This window comes from Thalassophryne amazonica, chromosome 11, assembly GCF_902500255.1.
Source record: "Thalassophryne amazonica chromosome 11, fThaAma1.1, whole genome shotgun sequence".
In the NCBI taxonomy this organism is placed as follows: domain Eukaryota; kingdom Metazoa; phylum Chordata; class Actinopteri; order Batrachoidiformes; family Batrachoididae; genus Thalassophryne; species Thalassophryne amazonica.
Genome location: NC_047113.1, coordinates 70394883 through 70414319, shown reverse-complemented (window position 1 = coordinate 70414319; position 19437 = coordinate 70394883). Strand labels below are relative to the sequence as shown.

Below are 19437 nucleotides of genomic sequence, written 5' to 3'. Positions count from 1 at the left end.
GTTGAAAAAATGGCAACAAACATGTCAACAACAGCAGAAAATCGTCTGCCAGAGAGGTTTGCTGAGTTCACAGAGGAAGAACTGGTGGAAATACTGAACTTCAAGGATGCCAAAAACACTAAGAAGGTAGACAAGCATGCTACTGATGTTTTACAACCCCTGGCAAAAATTATGGAATCACCAGCCTCGGAAGATGTTCATTCAGTTGTTTAATTTTGTAGAAAAAAAGCAGATCACAGACATGACACAAAACTAAAGTCATTTCAAATGGCAACTTTCTGGCTTTAAGAAACACTATAAGAAATCAAGAAAAAAATATTATGGCAGTCAGTAATGGTTACTTTTTTAGACCAAGCAGAGGAAAAAAATATGGAATCATTCAATTCTGAGGAAAAATTATGGAATCACCCTGTAAATTTTCATCCCCAAAATTAACACCTGCATCAAATCAGATCTGCTCCTTGACATTGACCCTATGCCATGACATTGACCCTATGTGTGTTTTTGCAAGGAATGTTTTCGCAGTTTTTGCTCTATGGCAAGATGCATTATCATCTTGAAAAATGATTTCATCATCCCCAAACATCCTTTCAATTGTCCAAAATATCAATGTAAACTTGTGCATTTATTGATGATGTAATGACAGCCATCTCCCCAGTGCCTTTACCTGACATGCAGCCCCATATCATCAATGACTGTGGAAATTTACATGTTCTCTTCAGGCAGTCATCTTTATAAATCTTATTGGAACGGCACCAAACAAAAGTTCCAGCATCATCACCTTGCCCAATGCAGATTCGAGATTCATCACTGAATATGACTTTCATCCAGTCATCCACAGTCCACGATTGCTTTTCCTTAGCCCATTGTAAACTTGTTTTTTCTGTTTAGGTGTTAATGATGGCTTTCGTTTAGCTTTTCTGTATGTAAATCCCATTTCCTTTAGGCGGTTTCTTACAGTTCGGTCACAGACGTTGACTCCAGTTTCCTCCCATTCGTTCCTCATTTGTTTTGTTGTGCATTTTTCGATTTTTGACACAAATTGCTTTAAGTTTTCTGTCTTGACGCTTTGATGTCTTCCTTGGTCTACCAGTATGTTTGCCTTTAACAACCTTCTCATGTTGTTTGTATTTGGTCCAGAGTTTAGACACAGCTGACTGTGAACAACCAACATCTTTTGCAACATTGCATGATGATTTACCCTCTTTTAAGAGTTTGATAATCCTCTCCTTTGTTTCAATTGACATCTCTCGTGTTGGAGCCATGATTCATGTCAGTCCACTTGGTGCAACAGCTCTCCAAGGTGTGATCACTCCTTTTTAGATGCAGACTAACGAGCAGATTTGATTTGATGCAGGTGTTAGTATTGGGGATGAAAATTTACAGGGTGATTCCATAATTTTTTCCTCAGAATTGAGTGATTCCATATTTTTTTCCTCTGCTTGGTCTAAAAATGTAACCGTTACTGACTGCCACAATCTTTTTTTCTTGATTTCTTATAGTGTTTCTTAAATCCAAAAAGTTGCCATTTGAAATGACTTTAGTTTTGTGTCATGTCTGTGATCTGCTTTTTTTTCTACAAAATTAAACAACTGAATGAACATCCTCCGAGGCCGGTGATTCCATAATTTTTGCCAGGGGTTGTAGAAGCATTCATCGCATCAAAATCGTCGATCACAGCAACTGGAGCTGAATCAACAAACTGTCACTGGACAGAACTTGACAGGCAAGGGCTTGCAAAGTTGTTACGAAAATTTTACGCTGAGGTGCGGTCGAAAACAGGAGAATTATACAAAAAGTCTACCCTGTTGACCATTAGAAATGGCTTGAATAGACAGTTGAACAATATTCATCATCAGAGAGATCAATCTCAAGTGAATCTAACTACTGACAAAGAATTTACTGAAGCTAACAACATGCTTCGTGCAATGAAGAAAGTTTTAAAGCAGAATGATAAAGTTTCTGTGAGACATCATCCAGCCCTAGAATCCGCAGATCTCCTGAAGCTGAGAGAGTATTTCAGGAAAAATGTGAAAGTGAGTCCTCGAATTCTACAACAAGCAGCGTTCGTGAATCTGATGGTCTACCATGGGAGGAGGGGATGAGAGAACCTACGTAGCCTGAAGATAACTGACTTTGCAGTTACCACAGATGCAGACAAGAATACGTATGTGTACAAGGTTACAGATGAAGTCACCAAAAACCACCAAGATGATGATGGCCACAAAGAATCCAGAATGTATCAAGTCATAGGTATGTACATATTTATTCAATATTTTGTATTATGCAAAATACATTTCTCACTTAACTTTTGAAAATCAATTGTATATCATGAAATTTTGAAATTCAAAATTTTTTTTTTTTTCTCTTGCTGATTTTCAAAAGATGATGATTGTTGTCCTGTCAAGCTGTTTGTTTTCTACAAAGAAAGACTCAATCCACAATGTAACTACTTATTCCAATGACCCAAGAGAAAGGCATGTCTGTTTGGGTTTATATTAATTCACTGCAACAAATGCAAAAAGCCTCTCTCTATTTTGGAAGATATTGACAACAGTATCATTACAATTTTCCACATGAGATGTATATTTCTTGTCTGAATTGGATTGTAGCTAGACTGCACAAAGGACAAGATATGGTATGATAACGTCCCAGTTGGTGAGAAGATGTTGGGCGACATGATGGCTACCATTAGCAAGGATGGCGAGCTATCTCAAAGGTACACGAATCGCAGCCTTCGAGCCACTACGGTGACCTTGTTGGATGATGCCGGGCAAGAGGGCAGACACATCATATCGGTGACCAGTGGTGTCAAAAGTACACACATTTGTTACTTAAGTAGAAGTATAGATACTGCAGTTTAAAAATACTCTGGTAAAAGTTGAAGTATCAACTTGACCTCTTTACTCAAGTAAAAGTGAAAAACTATGTGCTCCAAAATCTACTTAAAGTATAAAAGTATAAAGTAACCTTTAAAAAAAAAAAAAAAAAAAAGTAGATGCCACTATATGAACTGAAAGCTTAATTTAAAAACTGATTCGTTCTACATGTGGCCCAAGACCCAAAACCCAAAATTACCCCCAACACCACCTGCACGAAAATGTTTCAATTCTAGAAGCTCTGAAATGCAATCTGGGACTATTCCAGACAATAAACTGCAGTGAGTGCAGCATCCATTTAGTGAAGGAAACAAACAAAACAATTTTCCTTATTCAAATTCATTCCAGTAGTATTCTGCTCTTACTAGGATGCAGCAGTTTTCTAGTTTGGCAGATAGTTCTGGAGGAAATAACTAAAGAAATTAACACATTGAAAATATGGTTTGACCGAAACAAACTGTCATTAAATAAGACAGGGATGAAGTGGAGGTGTAAGAGTCACTAGGTGTTCACAGGAAACATTTATTTATTTTTGTATGTATTTATTTATGTATGTATTGTTAGTTGCTTTTATATTTTCTGTTGTGTTTCTATTCAGGTTCTTTTTGCCTCTCTAAAATTGTATATAATAATCATTAGATTATTAATATATAAACAAAAATAAATTTAACAAATATTACAATTTGAAAACAAATGCACCCGAACCTGACGAGAGCTGCTTAATGCTAACTTTAACATTGAAAATGCCATAGACATGCTAACGCGTTAGCGTCGCTCCCGTTTTTAAGTTATAAAATACATCTATCAACTGTTTCAGAAGACCATAACAGATCGGTTTAACATAGAAAAGGTAAATAATACTCACAGAAGTAGGCTCTTTAGGGTTTTAGCGGGGGAAAATTAAGCGAAAGAAAGAATAAACGAAGCAATAGGTCGAAGCATTGCTTCAATCTGCGAACCACTGCTTGGATTGGTTCACGGTTCAAAGCAAAGCCGTGCTGCAGAAAAGTTGATTACAGGCTCACATGACGTGAAATATATATATAAACATTAAACTGAAGCCAAGAGTAACGAGGCTGTTTGTTTTAAAAATGTAAGGAATAGAAAGTACAGATACTTGTGTGAAAATGTAATGAGTAGAAGTCAGAAGTAGGCAGAAAAATAAGTAAAGGAGTAAAGTATAGATACCTAAAAAGTGTACTTAAGTACAGTAACGAAGTATTTGTACTTCGTTACTTGACACCTCTGTCGGTGACACAACATGCAAGCATGGCAAGCCTGAATTCCTATTCCAGGACGTCACAGAAGCGTAAACATCAGATGAGCAACATTCTATCACATGGGCTCGCTGGTAATGACACTTCTACTTTGGTAGTGGCTCCAAGACCTCCTGCAACTCATGCTTCAAGCTTGGCAGGAACTTCACAACCGCCAGTACTTCCTGATGCATCGAGTGTGGCAGTACCTCCACAACGTCCTTCCGTCCCCCGGCGATCCCCTGAACAACAGCAAGGAGTGCTACCACTGTCTCCCAACTTTCGTTTGCTGGATGAAGAACTTGATAGGTATCTCCGTGAGACAAACATTCAGCAAAACCTTACACACAATACCATGTCCAGGGCCGTTTTGCAGCCTGTATTCAACAATTGTAATGTTACTATTAATTACAACATGACCGACAAGTGAACGAGGTTGTTCAGGCAAAATACGAAAAGTTGTCAAACTCATTAATCTTTGTGTTTTCTGGTCACCTGTTCAGTTTATTGTAGATACAATTGCTAAAAATTAGTATTGTGAAGTTGCTGAGTCAATGACCTGTTCATAAAAATTTTGTTATTTATATGGGTGTTCAGTGTATAGGCCTATTTATGGGCCATTTGTTGAGTTCATACAGGATACTGAGTTCATCACATGTAAATAATTTTATCATTTTAACTGTTACATTTATGATTTTATGAAGTACTCTGAATCAATCATATGCTGTTCACAACAAAATAAATTTATCTAATTTAGTTGACTCTTTGTTATTTGCTTAATTTGGGAGGGGGGTGGAGAACATAACACTACGCCTTGTCCAATATAACTTTTCTTCATCCAATATTTCTCTATGTTGGACTCCTTACCATCCATTATTTGTATTATAGAGAGAGAGAGAGAAAGAGAGAGGCAAACACACCTAGAAAATTAAAACACATGAATTACAGTAATTCACTTACCTCATTTTAGGAAACCACAACAACAAGGGTGCCGACAATGTCTGTGAAATGTTTCAGATTTTAAGCTAACTTAAATGTTGAGTCAAATTATTAGGTACACCAAAACAAGCGTGACTGTCTCTTTAAATGGAGACCCCGCCCACTCCGCATGTGACACACTGAGGAAGTTATCAGAGTTCTAACTTTACAGCCTTTTTCTTCTTTGATTCACGCATTAATTTTCTTACTTCGAGTGAAAAAAAAACTGACGCTTTGACGGTGAAGTGAAAAACCGAAGCAGCGGTATTTTTCGAGCCAAAATGCTGACGTCACTGCTGATTTCTACTTTCTTATTCGCCCTCGGACGAGCCTCGCTGCCTTTGGTTATAAATACGTGGTCGTTTAAAGACGCGACGGCTGAAGGTAACAAAACTGCATCAGTCAAACACGCAAAATTAACGCATAGTGCTCTTTTTCAAACAATAATCCAGTCACCTCCTGTTTGAAGAGTTTTTTTTAAAGTTCGTTTTTTAATCATATGAATTAATGATTGAAACTTCCAGCGTCTTCTAAAATAATACTCATTTTTCTGGTCATCTTTCTCTTGACTTTATACGTTCTGCAATATTTTTAGAAGTAGGGAACACAATTTTATGGTATAATACATACAAGTGTATTTACAAAATAATTATAGTATTACAGACAGTTGCCCAGTTCCAGATCACCTTTTTGAACCATAATGCACCTTAATGTCCTTTATTGTGTATTGCTGTATTGGGTATTTGGATGTTATCTAGCTGAAAAAGTCTGGATGGGGTAGCCCTTCAGCTTAAAGTGTGAAGCCACACTATGTGTGGCGCAAATATTTGCCGGAAATGGATCACTTTGCCGGTTCTGGATCACGACACTCTGTGTCACTTTGGGTTCATTCCTGTCATCTGGCTGGAACCCTTCTAATGCAGAATGATACACACTGTGCCCGAGAATGTGTTTTGAACACAAAATTATATAAATTATACTTAAATGAGAATTTATAGTTTCGAAAGGCACTGTTATACGTTTTTACAAGCAAAAAATGAAGTGTGGAGGTAAGATTTCTCCCAAATTAAAAAGTAAAAGCCCCCACATTCATGCCCATTCGTGATGTTGAGATGAGCCCCAAAGTCCACATGGCTCACAAGTACTGACACGAGACTGCTGCTTCAGTGATCCACAACCGGCAAATTTTCACGTCGGAGATAAATGCGTGCAGCAATTAAACAGCAAGACATAACACACTGACATTTTCTACCCAAGTAAGTATTTTCCCACTCTAGAACCAAAAACACCGAACGGCTAACTCACCTTTGCTACGTTTTAGAGATCGTTACTTTCAAACTTGCAGGAATAAGTGAGTGAGAAAAAGTGCGCACACTGCAGACACCGGGATGTTTTGATTCCTCTGCTGATCAGAAGGATGGCTGGATCCAGTCGAGCTTGTGGTCGTTTGTAGACAAATCATCAGTCTTTCCATTGGTACCAAGTATTAGCTTATTCTCGCTGATTACGAGAAATGGCGGCGCAAATACTACAGCAGTGATCCGGAACCGGCAATGATACGGAACTGGGCAAGTGACTGTATTATTATTATTATTATTCAGTTTTCTGGAGTTTTGGTTTAAATTATTGAGATAATATAAAGTTACATGCCATACAAAATTTTAAAAAAATTACTAAAAATCTGTATTTAATGTTACTTCCCTGGTTTTTATGCAGTTTCATTTTTCAAAATTTATTAATCAAATATTCACATGTAGTTACACACAGAAACATTCATTCTTTTTTTATATACCTGCTTCAGTTAAGGGTCACGGGGGTGGAGCCTATCCCAGCAGTCACAGGGTGTGAGGTGGGGCACACCCTGGACAGGACACCAGTCCACACTTATGCAGTCTGTGGTCCACACACAAAAATGCTGAATTTATGAGGAAATGATTGTTGTACAAAAGCTTCAGATATCTGTCGCTGCGATAGATGACTGGTGATGCTCAGAAATGCTGGACCCTTAGCTATATATATATATATGTGTGTGTGTGTGTGTGTGTGTGTGTGTGTGTGTGTGTGTGTGTGTGTGTGTGAGTGTGTGTTTGAGATGTCCATTTATCATTCCACACAAGAAACCTGAAAAATATTTTTACAAAATAATAGTACTTTTCATTTGTCCTCCGTTTTCTCTGCAGTTTACCATTTTATATGTTAAAAGTTCCACGATAGCTATAAAATAATTAACAAAACATTAAAATGTATTTAATACAAAATATAATCTTTTTTTAATTTACAATTTATTTCATTGATTGGTCAAATGTCATTACACATAATCCATAAACATGAAAAAGTTTACACAAAAATGTTTACTATACTTTCAATTTTCTGGAATTCACATTTTTTTTTTAAATGTTTACTTAAGAGATGTTCAAATTAGTGGCACAAAAGTATTTTTTTCAAAATAACTGTATTTTTTGTTAGTCTCCCAGTCGTCTGCAGTTTACAATTTTTAAAAGCACAACTATAGCTAAAAATTAATTAAAAAAAAAAAACATTACAATGTATATACAAAATATAAGCTATAGGTTTTCTTATTTCCTCAACTGTTCAAATGAAGTTACACAAAATCCATAAATATAAAAAATAGCCAGTCTAGTACCTGCACTCTTTTACTACGAAGCCACACTGTTGTAACATGCAGAATGTGGCTTGGCATTGTCTTGCTGAAATAAGCAGGGACGTCCCTGAAAAAGACACTGGATGGCAGCATGTGTTGCTCCAAAACCTGGATGTACCTTTCAGCATTGATGGTGCCATCACAGATGTGTAAGTTGCCCATGCCACGGGCACTAACACACCCCCATACATCACAGATGCTGGCTTTTGAATTTTGCAATGGTAATAATCTGGGTGGTCTTTTTCCTCTTTTCTCCGGAGGACACAACGTCCATGATTTCCAAAAACAATCTGAAATGTGGACTCATCAGACCACAGCACACTTTTCCACTTTGCATCTGTCCATTTCAAATGAGCTCGGGCCCAGAGAAGGCGGCGCCGTTTCTGGATGTTGTTGATGTATGCCTTTCGCTTTGCGTGATAGAGTTTTAACTTGCACTTGTAGATGTAGCGACGAACTGTGTTAACTGACAATGGCTTTCTGAAGTGTTCCTGAGCCCACGCGGTAAGATCCTTTACACAATGTCAGTTTTTAATGCAGTGCCGCCTGAGGGATCGAAGGTCACAGGTATTCATTGTTGGTTTTTGGCCTTGCCGCTTACGTGTAGAAAGTTCTCCAGATTCTCTGAATTATATTATGGACTGTAGATGATGGAATCCCTAAATTCCTTGCAATTGAATGTTGAGAAACATTGATCTTAAACTGTTGGACTATTTTTTTTCATGCAGTTGTTCACAAAGTGGTGATCTTCACCCCATCTTTGCTTGTGAACGGCTGATACTTTTGGGGATGCTCCTTTTATACCCAATCATGACACTCGCAGTCTGTGTCCAATTAGGTGTTCTTTGAGCATTCATCAACTTTCCCAGTCTTTTGTTGCCCCGTCCCAACTTTTTTGAAACGTGTTGGAGGCATCCATTTCAAAATTAGCAAATATTTGCACAAAAACGTTTATCACTTTGAACATATCTTGTCTTTGTGGTGTATTCAATTAGGTTGATGTATTCAATACTTATAGGTTGAAGAGGATTTGCAAATCATTGTATTATGTTTTTATTTACATTTTACACAACGTCCTAACTTCATTGGAATTGGGGTTGTAATTGAAATGTAAAAATATGCAGCCATGCCATTCCACATACACCAGATCCCAGAAGTGAGGCAGTAGATCCTCTTTTGTACATGGCTTGGACACCACTTTCGAACACCGGGAGCTGTACACGTGTTTCTCCTCTGTTGTGAGGAAAGCAAAGGTTTGAATCATCATCTAAAGTTTCCCACAGTAATTCAACAGCATGCCAGTCACGCTGGTGTACGTTTGGCTGCGTCACCCCTCAGCACCACACTATGAATATTCTAAGATTAAAAACCCAATCATATATTTTACATCAAAAATAAAGAAGGGAAACTTTTTTGGCAGGTTCCATAAATGTCATTTTTGGACTTCCTTCCACAGCATTATAAATTATGAAATGCATTGTGCAGTCTACTCATGACTCTGGTACATGTACTGTATGTAGGACAGACAGAGCCTTGGGAACTGCTGCAATACCCACTAGACTACTCACAGTGCATTCGGAAATTTTTCACAGTGCTTCACTTTTTCTACGTTTTGTTATGTTACGGCCTTATTGCAAAATGGAAGAAATTCATTTCTTCCATCAAAATTATACCCATAATGACATGAAAAAATGTTTTCTTGAAATTTTTTTAAACTTATTAATTACCTAAGTACTCACACCCCTTTGCTCAATATTTTGTTGATGCACCTTTGTCAGCAATTACAGCCTCAAATCTTCTTGAATATTATGTCACAAGCTTGGTGCACCTATCTTTGGGCAGTTTTGTCCATTCCTCTTTGCAGCACCCCTCGAGCTCCAACAGGTTGGATGTGGAGCATCAGTGCACAGCCATTTTCAGATCTTTCCAGACATGTTCAGTCGGATTCAGGTCTAGGCTCTTGTTGGGCCACTCAAGGACATTCATAGAGTTGATATCTTGGCTGTATGCTTAGGGTCGTTGTTCTGCTGAAAGATGAACCATCACCGCAGTCCGAGGACAAGAGCGCTCTGCAGCAGGTTTTCATCCAGGAGGTCTCTGTACATTGCTGCATTCATCTTTGCCTCAATCCTAACTAATCTCCCAGTTCCTGACATGACACCTGGCATTCACGCCAGAGTTCAGTCTTTGTCTCATCAGAAAAGAGAATTTTGTTTCTCATGGTCTAAGAGTCCTTCAGGTGCCTTTTGGCAAACTCCAGGTGGGCTGATTTGTGCCTTTTACTAAGGAGTGGCTTCTGTCTGGCCACTCTATCATACAGGACTGTTGGTAGATTGACAGCGATGGTTGTCCTACTAGAACATTCCCCTCTCTCCACAGAAGAAAGCTGGAGCTCTGACAGTGTGACCATCGGGTTCTTTGCCACCTCCCTGACCAAGACCCTTCTCCCCTGATTACTCAGTTTAGACGGGCAGCCAACACTAGGAAGAGTCCTTGTGGATCTGAACGTCTTCCATTTACAGATGATGTCAATGTCAATTTTATTTATATAGCACATTTACAACAGCAGCTGCCCAAAGTGCTTCACAGTAAAAACAATATCAAAAACCATACCACCAAAACAGAGCATTAAAATTCCAAAATATACAAAAACACATAAAACCAGACACACACAGCTTAAATTGTATTAAAAGCCAAAGCATAAAAATGAGTCTTAAGAACAGATTTAAAAGACTCTAGAGATGGAGCAGCTCTGATGTGCATAGGCAAACTGTTCCAGAGTTTAGGCGCAGCCACCGAAAAAGCCTGATCGCCTCGAGTTTTTAATCGAGATCTGGACACATTTAATAAAAGCTGTCTTTCTGACCTCACTGATCTGACCGGAACATAAGGAGTCAAAAGCTCAGAGAGGTATTCGGGAGCCAAACCGTTTAAACACTTGAACACAAGCAGCAGGATCTTAAAATCAATCCTAAATGTGACTGGGAGCCAGTGGAGTGAGGCCAACACAGGGGTGATGTGCTCTCGTTTCCTCATCCCCGTAAGCAATCGTGCAGCAGCGTTCTGAACCTGCTGCAGACGCTTTAGAGACGACTGGTCCAGTCCGCAGTAGAGTGAGTTACAATAATCTAAACGAGATGTTATAAGCAAATGAATAACTCGCTCAAAATCACACGCTGGAGGTAAGCCTTAACTTTTCTCAAAATTCTCAGTTGGTAGAAACTGGCCTTTACCACAGAAATAATTTGCTTGTCCATTTTGAAGGAGCTGTCAAAAATGACCCCCAAATTTCTGACAGAATCATGCACACAGGAAGACAAAGGACCAAGCACATCATATGAGCCAGATGACCATGCAGGGCCAAAACTAACTATTTCAGTTTTATTCTCATTGAGAATTAGAAAGTTTTGAGCCAACCAAGTTTTCACTTCCTGCAGACAATTTACCAAAATAGTCAGAGAATTTGATGGGAGCTTAAGTGGCAGATAGATTTGCAGGTCATCAGCATAAAAATGAAAGGCCAAGTTGTATTTTCTGAATATGGTGCCAAGTGGCAGCATATACAGTGAAAAAAGAGCAGGACCCAAACCAGAGCCTTGTGGAACACCATAATTTAAGGGTGCTGAGCTGGACTGGTGTGGCCCAAGGTGCACAGAGAAACTACGGTCTCTAAGACAAGATCTAAACCACTCCAGTGCTGTGCCTTTAAAACCTGCATAATACTCCAGACGGGACAGTAAAATACAGTGATCAACCGTGTCAAAGGCTGCAGTCAAATCCAGCAAAACTAAAATCCCAGAGCAACCAGAGTCAACAATTAAAAGGAGATCATTAAAAACCTTCAACAGTGCTGTTTCAGTACTACAAAGTGATCTGAAGCCAGACTGGAATTTTTCAAAAATGCCATTAGAATCCAAATGAGACTGAAACTAATCGTAGACAATTTTCTCAAGGATTTTAGCTAAGAATGGCAACTTTGAAACGGGCCTATAATTGGCAAGAATATTAGGATCCAAGGTGGGCTTTTTGAGGAGAGGCTGAACTACAGCATGTTTTAAAACTCCTGGAACACAACCAGATAAAAGAGAAACATTCATAACATTTAAAATGTATGGCCCATGATGATGATGTATGATGGAGGCCACTGTGCTCATTGGGACCTTCAAAGCAGCAAAAATGTTTTTGTACCCTTTCCCAGATTGGTGCCTTGAGACAGTCCTGTCTCAGAAGTCTAAAGACAATTCCTTTGACTTCATGCTTGGTTTTTGCTCTGACATGTACTGTCAATTGTACTTATATGTAGACAGGTGTGTGTCTTTCCAAATCATGTCCAATCAACTGAATTAACCCCAGGTGGACTCCAATTAAGTTGTAGAAACATCTCAAGGATGTTCAGTGGAAACAGGAAGCACCTGAGCTCAGTTTTGAGCTTCATGGCAAAGGCTGTGAATACTTGCGTACATGTGATTTCTTATTTATTTATTTAATAAATTTGCTAAAATCAAAAAAAAAAAACAAACAAAAAAAAAAACATTTTTTCACATTGTCATTATGGGGTATTGTGTGTCGTTTGAGGGAAAAAATATTTCATCCACTTTGTAATAAGGCTGTAACATAAAAAATGTGGAAAAAGTGAAGCGCTGTGAATACTTTCTTGGCGCACCGTAGCTGCAATTTCCAGGTCAGACCCCACTCAGTGTTTTCCTTCAGATCTGGACATCTGCACACAAAGTGGAAATATTTCCATTTTATGTGACTTATCAAGTGGATTTACACCACAGGTTAACCGTAAGAACGGAAGTCAGGTCAGGTCAGGTTTGGAAGCATACACTGGTGCATTCACCACACTCCAGAAAACCCTTGGTTCCTGGTTAGCAACTACCCAAGTAGACAACTGGGCCATCCATACCTATCAAAAGTAACCATTTGCCGCAGCCAGGTGAAATGTGGGCATGCCCTTGACCTTGATCAGTTTCTGGTGTCCTGAACACTGAGGGACCTCCGTGCTGGATCACCCCCCAAGAAATGTGTCACATGGCCAAAATGTCGTAGTTGACATTCCATCACAATACCAGTAATACTCCTCATGACAGTTTCCTGAAGTAACAATTCACGTGACAAGGATCCTTCAAAGAGACCTGGTACCAAAGACATCCAGTCATCACCTTTAGTCAATGGTCAGTGATCAAGTCTTAGAATCATACACCAAGACAAGAAGCAGCAAGTATCTTAATAATTTGGACCTTCAGTCTCCTGCACAATTGATTATCTCAGTTAATTAAATTTGATAGCTTTATTACCTTTAATATATCACTTTTTTGCCCAGAGGTGGTTTATGAAAATGTGTCCTATTACCTGTGGGTGGATATATCAATGTTTAGCCTATACTGAATAATTGTTCCTAATGATAGTCAGTCTTTGTGCTCTTTCTTTGTGGATTTAAACCAGTCAGACTGTAGTGAGCATCTAATTTAAAATCCTAGTAATGCTGAGGTTGTAAAAAAATGAGAATTTAACACTCTGGCCAACAAATTGGATAAATCATCCAATAAAAGAAATTAATTACACAGTACTGGTCTGAGAGTTTAGTGGCATGCTGATGACAGGGTTGCCAGTTGGTGTTTTAATTCCTATATGGGCATTTGGGAATCACAGACCAAATGGTTGATAGATCCTGTTTATTAAGAGTTCTCATGCTGGTCATCTAGAGTCTTCCTGACTTGTTTGCTCAATTACACTAATAAAAAAACCCCAAAACAAATACCATTTCTTTGCATAGCTTTATTTTATCGACAATAAAAATTTAAGATTAAAATTTTGACCAAAGACCAGATTACCAGACTCACGCAATCAATATGTACCTAATCTAAGGTACAGTCCTACACACAATCTCAGTGTGTAGGATTTTTTATGGGAGTGGGGGAGGTATTTGCAGGAATAGAATATAGCATTAACAACCCCAATTCCAAAAAAGTTGGGTCGATGTGTAAAATGTGAATTAAAAACAGAATGGAATGATTTGCAAATCTCATAAATCCATATTTTATTCCCAATAGAACATAAACAACATATTAGATGTTAAAAATGAGACATTTTCCCATTTCGTGAAAAACATTAGCTGATTTTGAATTTGATGGCAGCAACACATCTTGAAAAAAGTTAGAACAGGGCCAATAAAAGAATGGAAAAGTAGTTGACACAAATCAAAAATAAGTGGAGGAGCATTTGACAACTAATTAGGTTAACTGGTGACAGGGCAGAAACATGACTAGGTACAAAAAGTATGTCTATCAGAGGCGATTTGTGACAAACTGCATCTTAAAATTGTGGAACAATTTTTGTGGAACAAATATTCAACGTAAAATTGGGAAGACTTTGAAAATCCCACCATCTGCAGTGCATATCAAAAGATTTGGAGAATCGGGAGGAATGTCTGTGCACAAAGGACAAGGTCGAAGGTCAAAACTGGGCACTTGTAATCTTCAGTCCCTCAGGAAATACTGAAAATCACTGCATGGGCTCAGCAACACTTCCAGATATCACTGCCTGTGAACACAGTTTGCTGTGAATCCACAAATGTAAGTTAAAGCTGTACTGTGCAAAAAAGAAGCCGTTATGTGAACATCATCCAGAAATGCAGCAGTCTTCTCTGGACCAAAAGCTCATTTAAAATAGTCTGAGGCAAAATGCAAAACGGTTCTGTGGTCAGATGAATCCAAATTTGAAAGTCTTTTCGGAAACCATGCAGACTAAACAGGAGAGGGACCACCCAGCTTGTTATCAGCAGACAGTGCGTCTCTGATGGTGTGGGGCTGCATTAGTGCCTGTGGCGTGGGCAGCTTACACCTCTGTGAAGACGACATCTCTTTCAGAGAAGGTCTTGCACATTTCAGCATGTGTACTAAACCACATACTGCATCCGCCACAGCGGCATGGCTTCACAGGAGAAGAGTCCTGGTGCTGAAATGGCCTGCCTCCAGTCCAGACCTTTCACCAGAAGAAAACATTTAGTGCATCACGGAACGAGCAGCGAGAATCCTGCATCAGACAAGAATGGAACATTCCTCTCCTAAAACTCCAGGAACTGGTCTCCTCAATTCCCAGATGTTTACAGACAGATGTTAAAAAAAGACAGAATCCTACACAGTGGTAAACATCACCCTATTCAAACTTTGAGATCATCCTGCTCAGCATGCCGCTCTCACTCGAGTGACATCTCTGCTATTTTGGCATTGTGGGATAGCTCACCGGACTACTTTCACCTGACCCAGCGAAGATGGTGCTGGATCAGTGTGAGTATATTGACTTACGATCATTTAGATGTAAAAACACACGAGATACACAAGTTCTTGTGCCAAATATATTCCTTATATTTTTGTTACCCATGAAAACGCACTGTCATCGCAAATATGGCATTGTTTGGGAACTACTAATATGCTCCTTATATTTTTGTTACCCATGAAAACGCACTGTCATCGCAAATATGGCATTGTTTGGGAACTACTAATATACTCCTTATATTTTTGTTACCCATGAAAACGCACTGTCATCGCAAATATGGCATTGTTTGGGAACTACTAATATACTCCTTATATTTTTGTTACCCACGAAAACGCACTGTCATTGCAAATACGGCATTGTTTGGGAACTACTTTTTGTGCCGGAATTCATCAAGCACATCAGCCATGTGTGCATACTAACACAGAATATACAAAAACCATATAGTTGTTTGGCCAAAACGAGAGTGTTCACTTTTAGCTTGCCATAAGCTAGTGGCACGCGTGAGAGTATGCTTTGAGATATGTTTGTGCTGTCAAGTTCATGATCTAAAATTTTCCATGAAATGGTAAAATGTCTCTGTTTCAACATCAGATATGTTGTCTACGAGGTCTATTAGATAAGAAACCGACACTTTTATTTTTTTTTTAAGTATATGGATTTGAATGACGTGCGATTACACCAATCATGCTTGAACCCTCGTGCGCATGCGTGAGTTTTTTCACGTGTGTCGGTGACGTCATTTCCCTGTGGGCAGGCCTTGAGTGAGATGTGGTCCAGCCCTCTCGGCTGAATTCCTTTGTTTCACACGCTGCTCGAGACGGCGCGCGTTGCTTTATCAAAATTTTTTCTGGACCTGTGAGGAATATCCAAGTGGACACTATTCGAGAAATTAAGCTGGTTTTCGGTGAAAAGTTTAACGGCTGATGAGAGATTATGGGGTGTTTCTGTCGGTGTAAGGACTTCCCACAGAGCGGGACGTCGCGCAGCGCTTCCAGGCGCCGTCGTCGGCCTGTTTGAGCTGAAAACATCCTAATTTAAGGCTTAATTCACCCAGGACGTCGTGAGAGAACAGAGAAGATTCAGAAGAGGCCGGCATGAGGACTTTATGCGGACATTCCACTGTTTAAGGACATTTTTTAATGAAAGACGTGCACGCAAATTCGCCGAGTCGTTTCCGTGATGACTCGGCGAATCTGTGTGCGCCGCGACAGGAAAAACACCTCCGTGTTGAAAACCATTTGTAAAATTCAGGCGGCTTTTGATGGCTTTCAACAAGTGAGTAACTGAGAAATTGTTTAACAGCTTGGGCATGTTCCAACTTGCCCGTTGAGGTTTCCAACAGAGGTGTTTTTCCTGTCGCGACCCCCGCGGTCGGGTCCGGCCCGACATGCGACTCTGCCCGCACATTCTTTCATTACAAAATGTCCGTTAACAATGGAATGTCCAAATAAACTCCTCATGCCGACTTCTTCTGAAAGTTCTCTGTTCTCTGACGACTTACTGGGTCAACAGAGCCTGAAATGTGGAAGTTTACAACTTGAAATGGCGAGACGCTGCCACCTCGAAGCGCAGATCACCGTCAGGCACCGTGGGCCATCCTTACGGCGACACTACCAGACCAAAATCTCTCATCAGCCGTTAAAATTTTTACCGAAAACCAGCTGAATTTATCAAATGGTGTCCACTCAGTTGTGCCTTACAGTTTTGAAAAAATTTTGATCAAACAAAGCAGCAGTCTCTGAGCCATTCCTAAACAATGAAAAAATCAACGAGAGGGTGGGCCACTCCTCACTCAAAGACTGCCCACAGGCGAATGACGTAACCGACAGGCATGAAAAAACTCTTGCATGCCCACGAGGGTTCAAGCATGTCTGATGTAATCACACGTGATTCAAATCCATATGGTTTTTGAAAAAAATAATAAGGTCGAATACTTTTCTAATAGACCTCGTATGTTCTATTTAGGAATACAATATGGGTTTTGAGAGATTTGCAAATCATTGCACTCTGTTTTTAATTTACGTTTTATGCATGGTCCCAACTTTTTTGGAATTGGGGTTGTATAATTTGTCCATCATTGTATATAATTACCTGCAATAGAAAATTGATGCGTTTTCATGAGCTTAAAATAAATCCTTCATGTCTACATGGGAGCGGACCCCCTTACGGAGGCTTCCATGTTGATACAGTAACCCAAAAGGGCAAGCATACTCCAACTTTTGCGTTTTGCATCATTAATGAAAATTGGAGGGGGGGGGGGGGGGCGCTAACGCAGATGAGGAATCAGTGGTTGCTCCCCTGCACATTACTGGTTGATCACGCAGGCTAACTAGTTCGAGAAGCTTCATTTCTGAGAAATGAAGGATCAATCATGTCGCTTATCACAAGTGAAGGCAAGGAAGCATGAATCCCCCTCATCAAAGAAGCGAACATGAGAGGAAATGATTTCATAACCAGCAACGACATAATGCAGTCTGCAGTCTCACCACCAGATGACAGTACATTTTTCGCACTGCAGCTTTAAGGAACAAATTTAATGTAGTGGAGCAGATAAGTATGACTTTTGGCCAGAATAGTTCACTTAGAGATACAAGCATCAGATGTTGCATGAATGTTCTTCATAAACAAGTGTTTGAGAAAAAAAAAAGTGCTGGCCATGTGAAAATCCAATATGGCAGCCAGGTAGGTGTCAGTGAAGAATTACACAAGGCTCAAAATTTAGAAATGCTCCAATCATTTTGAAAAGTACAACACATTATTATCACTTACTGAGGCGTTGCTGAGCCGGTAGCATAGATTTACATTTACGGTACCTGTCGGTACCTGCCCACAGTAACAGGCGGGTATCCCAATGTGCATAAAGTGATGACGTCATAGCATGTGCAACCCAAGAACTGTCCGCAGACAGTACAGTAACATGAAAAGGCGAGAAGTGTGTGTTGGTCACAATATGGATATTCCGGATGATTTTATCATGGATAGTCCGACAATAACAGCAGCCAAAGCAGCCAGCTTGATGAGGACGCACTGGTGAATTTGGAGAGCAGCACGGTACCAGCCAACATGACCAAAGTTAAAGTGAAACTTTTTATGTATGCGGTTGCTGGGTGTCGTGCGTTTTGAAATGACATTAAATAGTGTTAATGTGATTCCATGTGTTGTATATCTCAAAAAGTGATAATAATGCAGATAATATGCAGTTGCCGTGCGGTATGCATTTTCTGAGTCCCAATGTCCATGCCCTAACTCGGGCGAATATCGGTCATTTTGGGCGACTGGGCATGGACGTCGGGCCTCTGAAAATGCATACCACCCTCCAAAAGCATGTTATTGTATGATTATTTGTCTGATCATAAATATTCCAAAAGGGTATCTTTTGGACTATCTATGACTGAATGTTATGGAGTTTTGGGGTAAAAACAGCAAGAATGGTGACAAAGATCAGTTTCAGTTTGTACAGGGGTCAAAAGTTAAAGTTGCTCCAGTTCTGGAAAAAATAAAATAAAACTGTTGATTGAGTTAATAGAGTTTTAAAAAGGAATAATTTGTACCATGTGTCATGCTCAGTTGTCACATGACTGGGTAACAGATGCCACATGCCATAGAATGTATGTCACTATTGTTTGACATTTACTTTGCAAACCAAGCATTCAACAGTCAAAACTATTCCATTTATAAATCCTTTGAGTTATTAGTTGAACCAATAATTTGCACCACTTTTTACCAAAATTGGAGCAACTTTAACTTTTGACTCCTGTACAAACTGAAATTTACCTTTGCCACTATTCCCACCATTCTTAATGTTTTTACCCCATAACATTCAGTCACAGATAGTCCAAACTATACCTTTTTGGAATATTTGTGATCAGACACATAATGTGGTATAGATTTAAATATGATTGGAGCATTTTAAAATTTTGACCCCTGTGTAATTCCTCAATTGACGTCTACCTGGCCACCTATTGAAAACTCAAGTGGCCAGTCGTTATATTTAAGAGTGTAATGGCTAAGGAGTATTCGTGCTGAATTTGGTGCTTGTATCACCATGTGAATGATTGTTTCAGTTATCTGCTGCACAAACGAGGCTGCAACTGTCTACATAATCATTCATTCATTTTCAGCTGCTTATCCGGGCCCGGGTCGCCGTGGCCTGTTATTATTGAAAAAAGATGGATCTGAAAAACATTAAAAACAACAAAAAACTTGGAAAGTTCGTGGTTTGTCTGAATAGTGCCAAAGCAACTTATTATAGAGTGAAATAAATGTGAAAAATGTAAAAAAAAAACAACACATATTTACAATGTTGAAACTAATACTGTTTTTTTTTTTTTTTTAGAAATGGGGCAATTAATAAATGCTTATCAAAATAATATAGCTTACT

General features: G+C 39.2%; 1 protein-coding gene across 2 annotated transcripts in view; it reads left to right on the top strand.

Annotated features, from left to right (window-relative positions):
* Positions 1–5269: 5269 nt before the first annotated feature.
* aga (aspartylglucosaminidase) overlaps positions 5270–19437 on the top strand; it is a 72045-nt gene continuing 57877 nt past the window's right edge. The window contains exon 1 of one of the 2 annotated variants that reach the window (XM_034182116.1): positions 5270–5497. In XM_034182116.1, coding sequence (XP_034038007.1) covers positions 5395–5497 — 103 coding nt within the window. In that variant the 5' untranslated portion in view covers positions 5270–5394. The remainder of the gene's footprint in view (positions 5498–19437) is intronic. The other variant, XM_034182115.1, reaches the window with a different exon arrangement.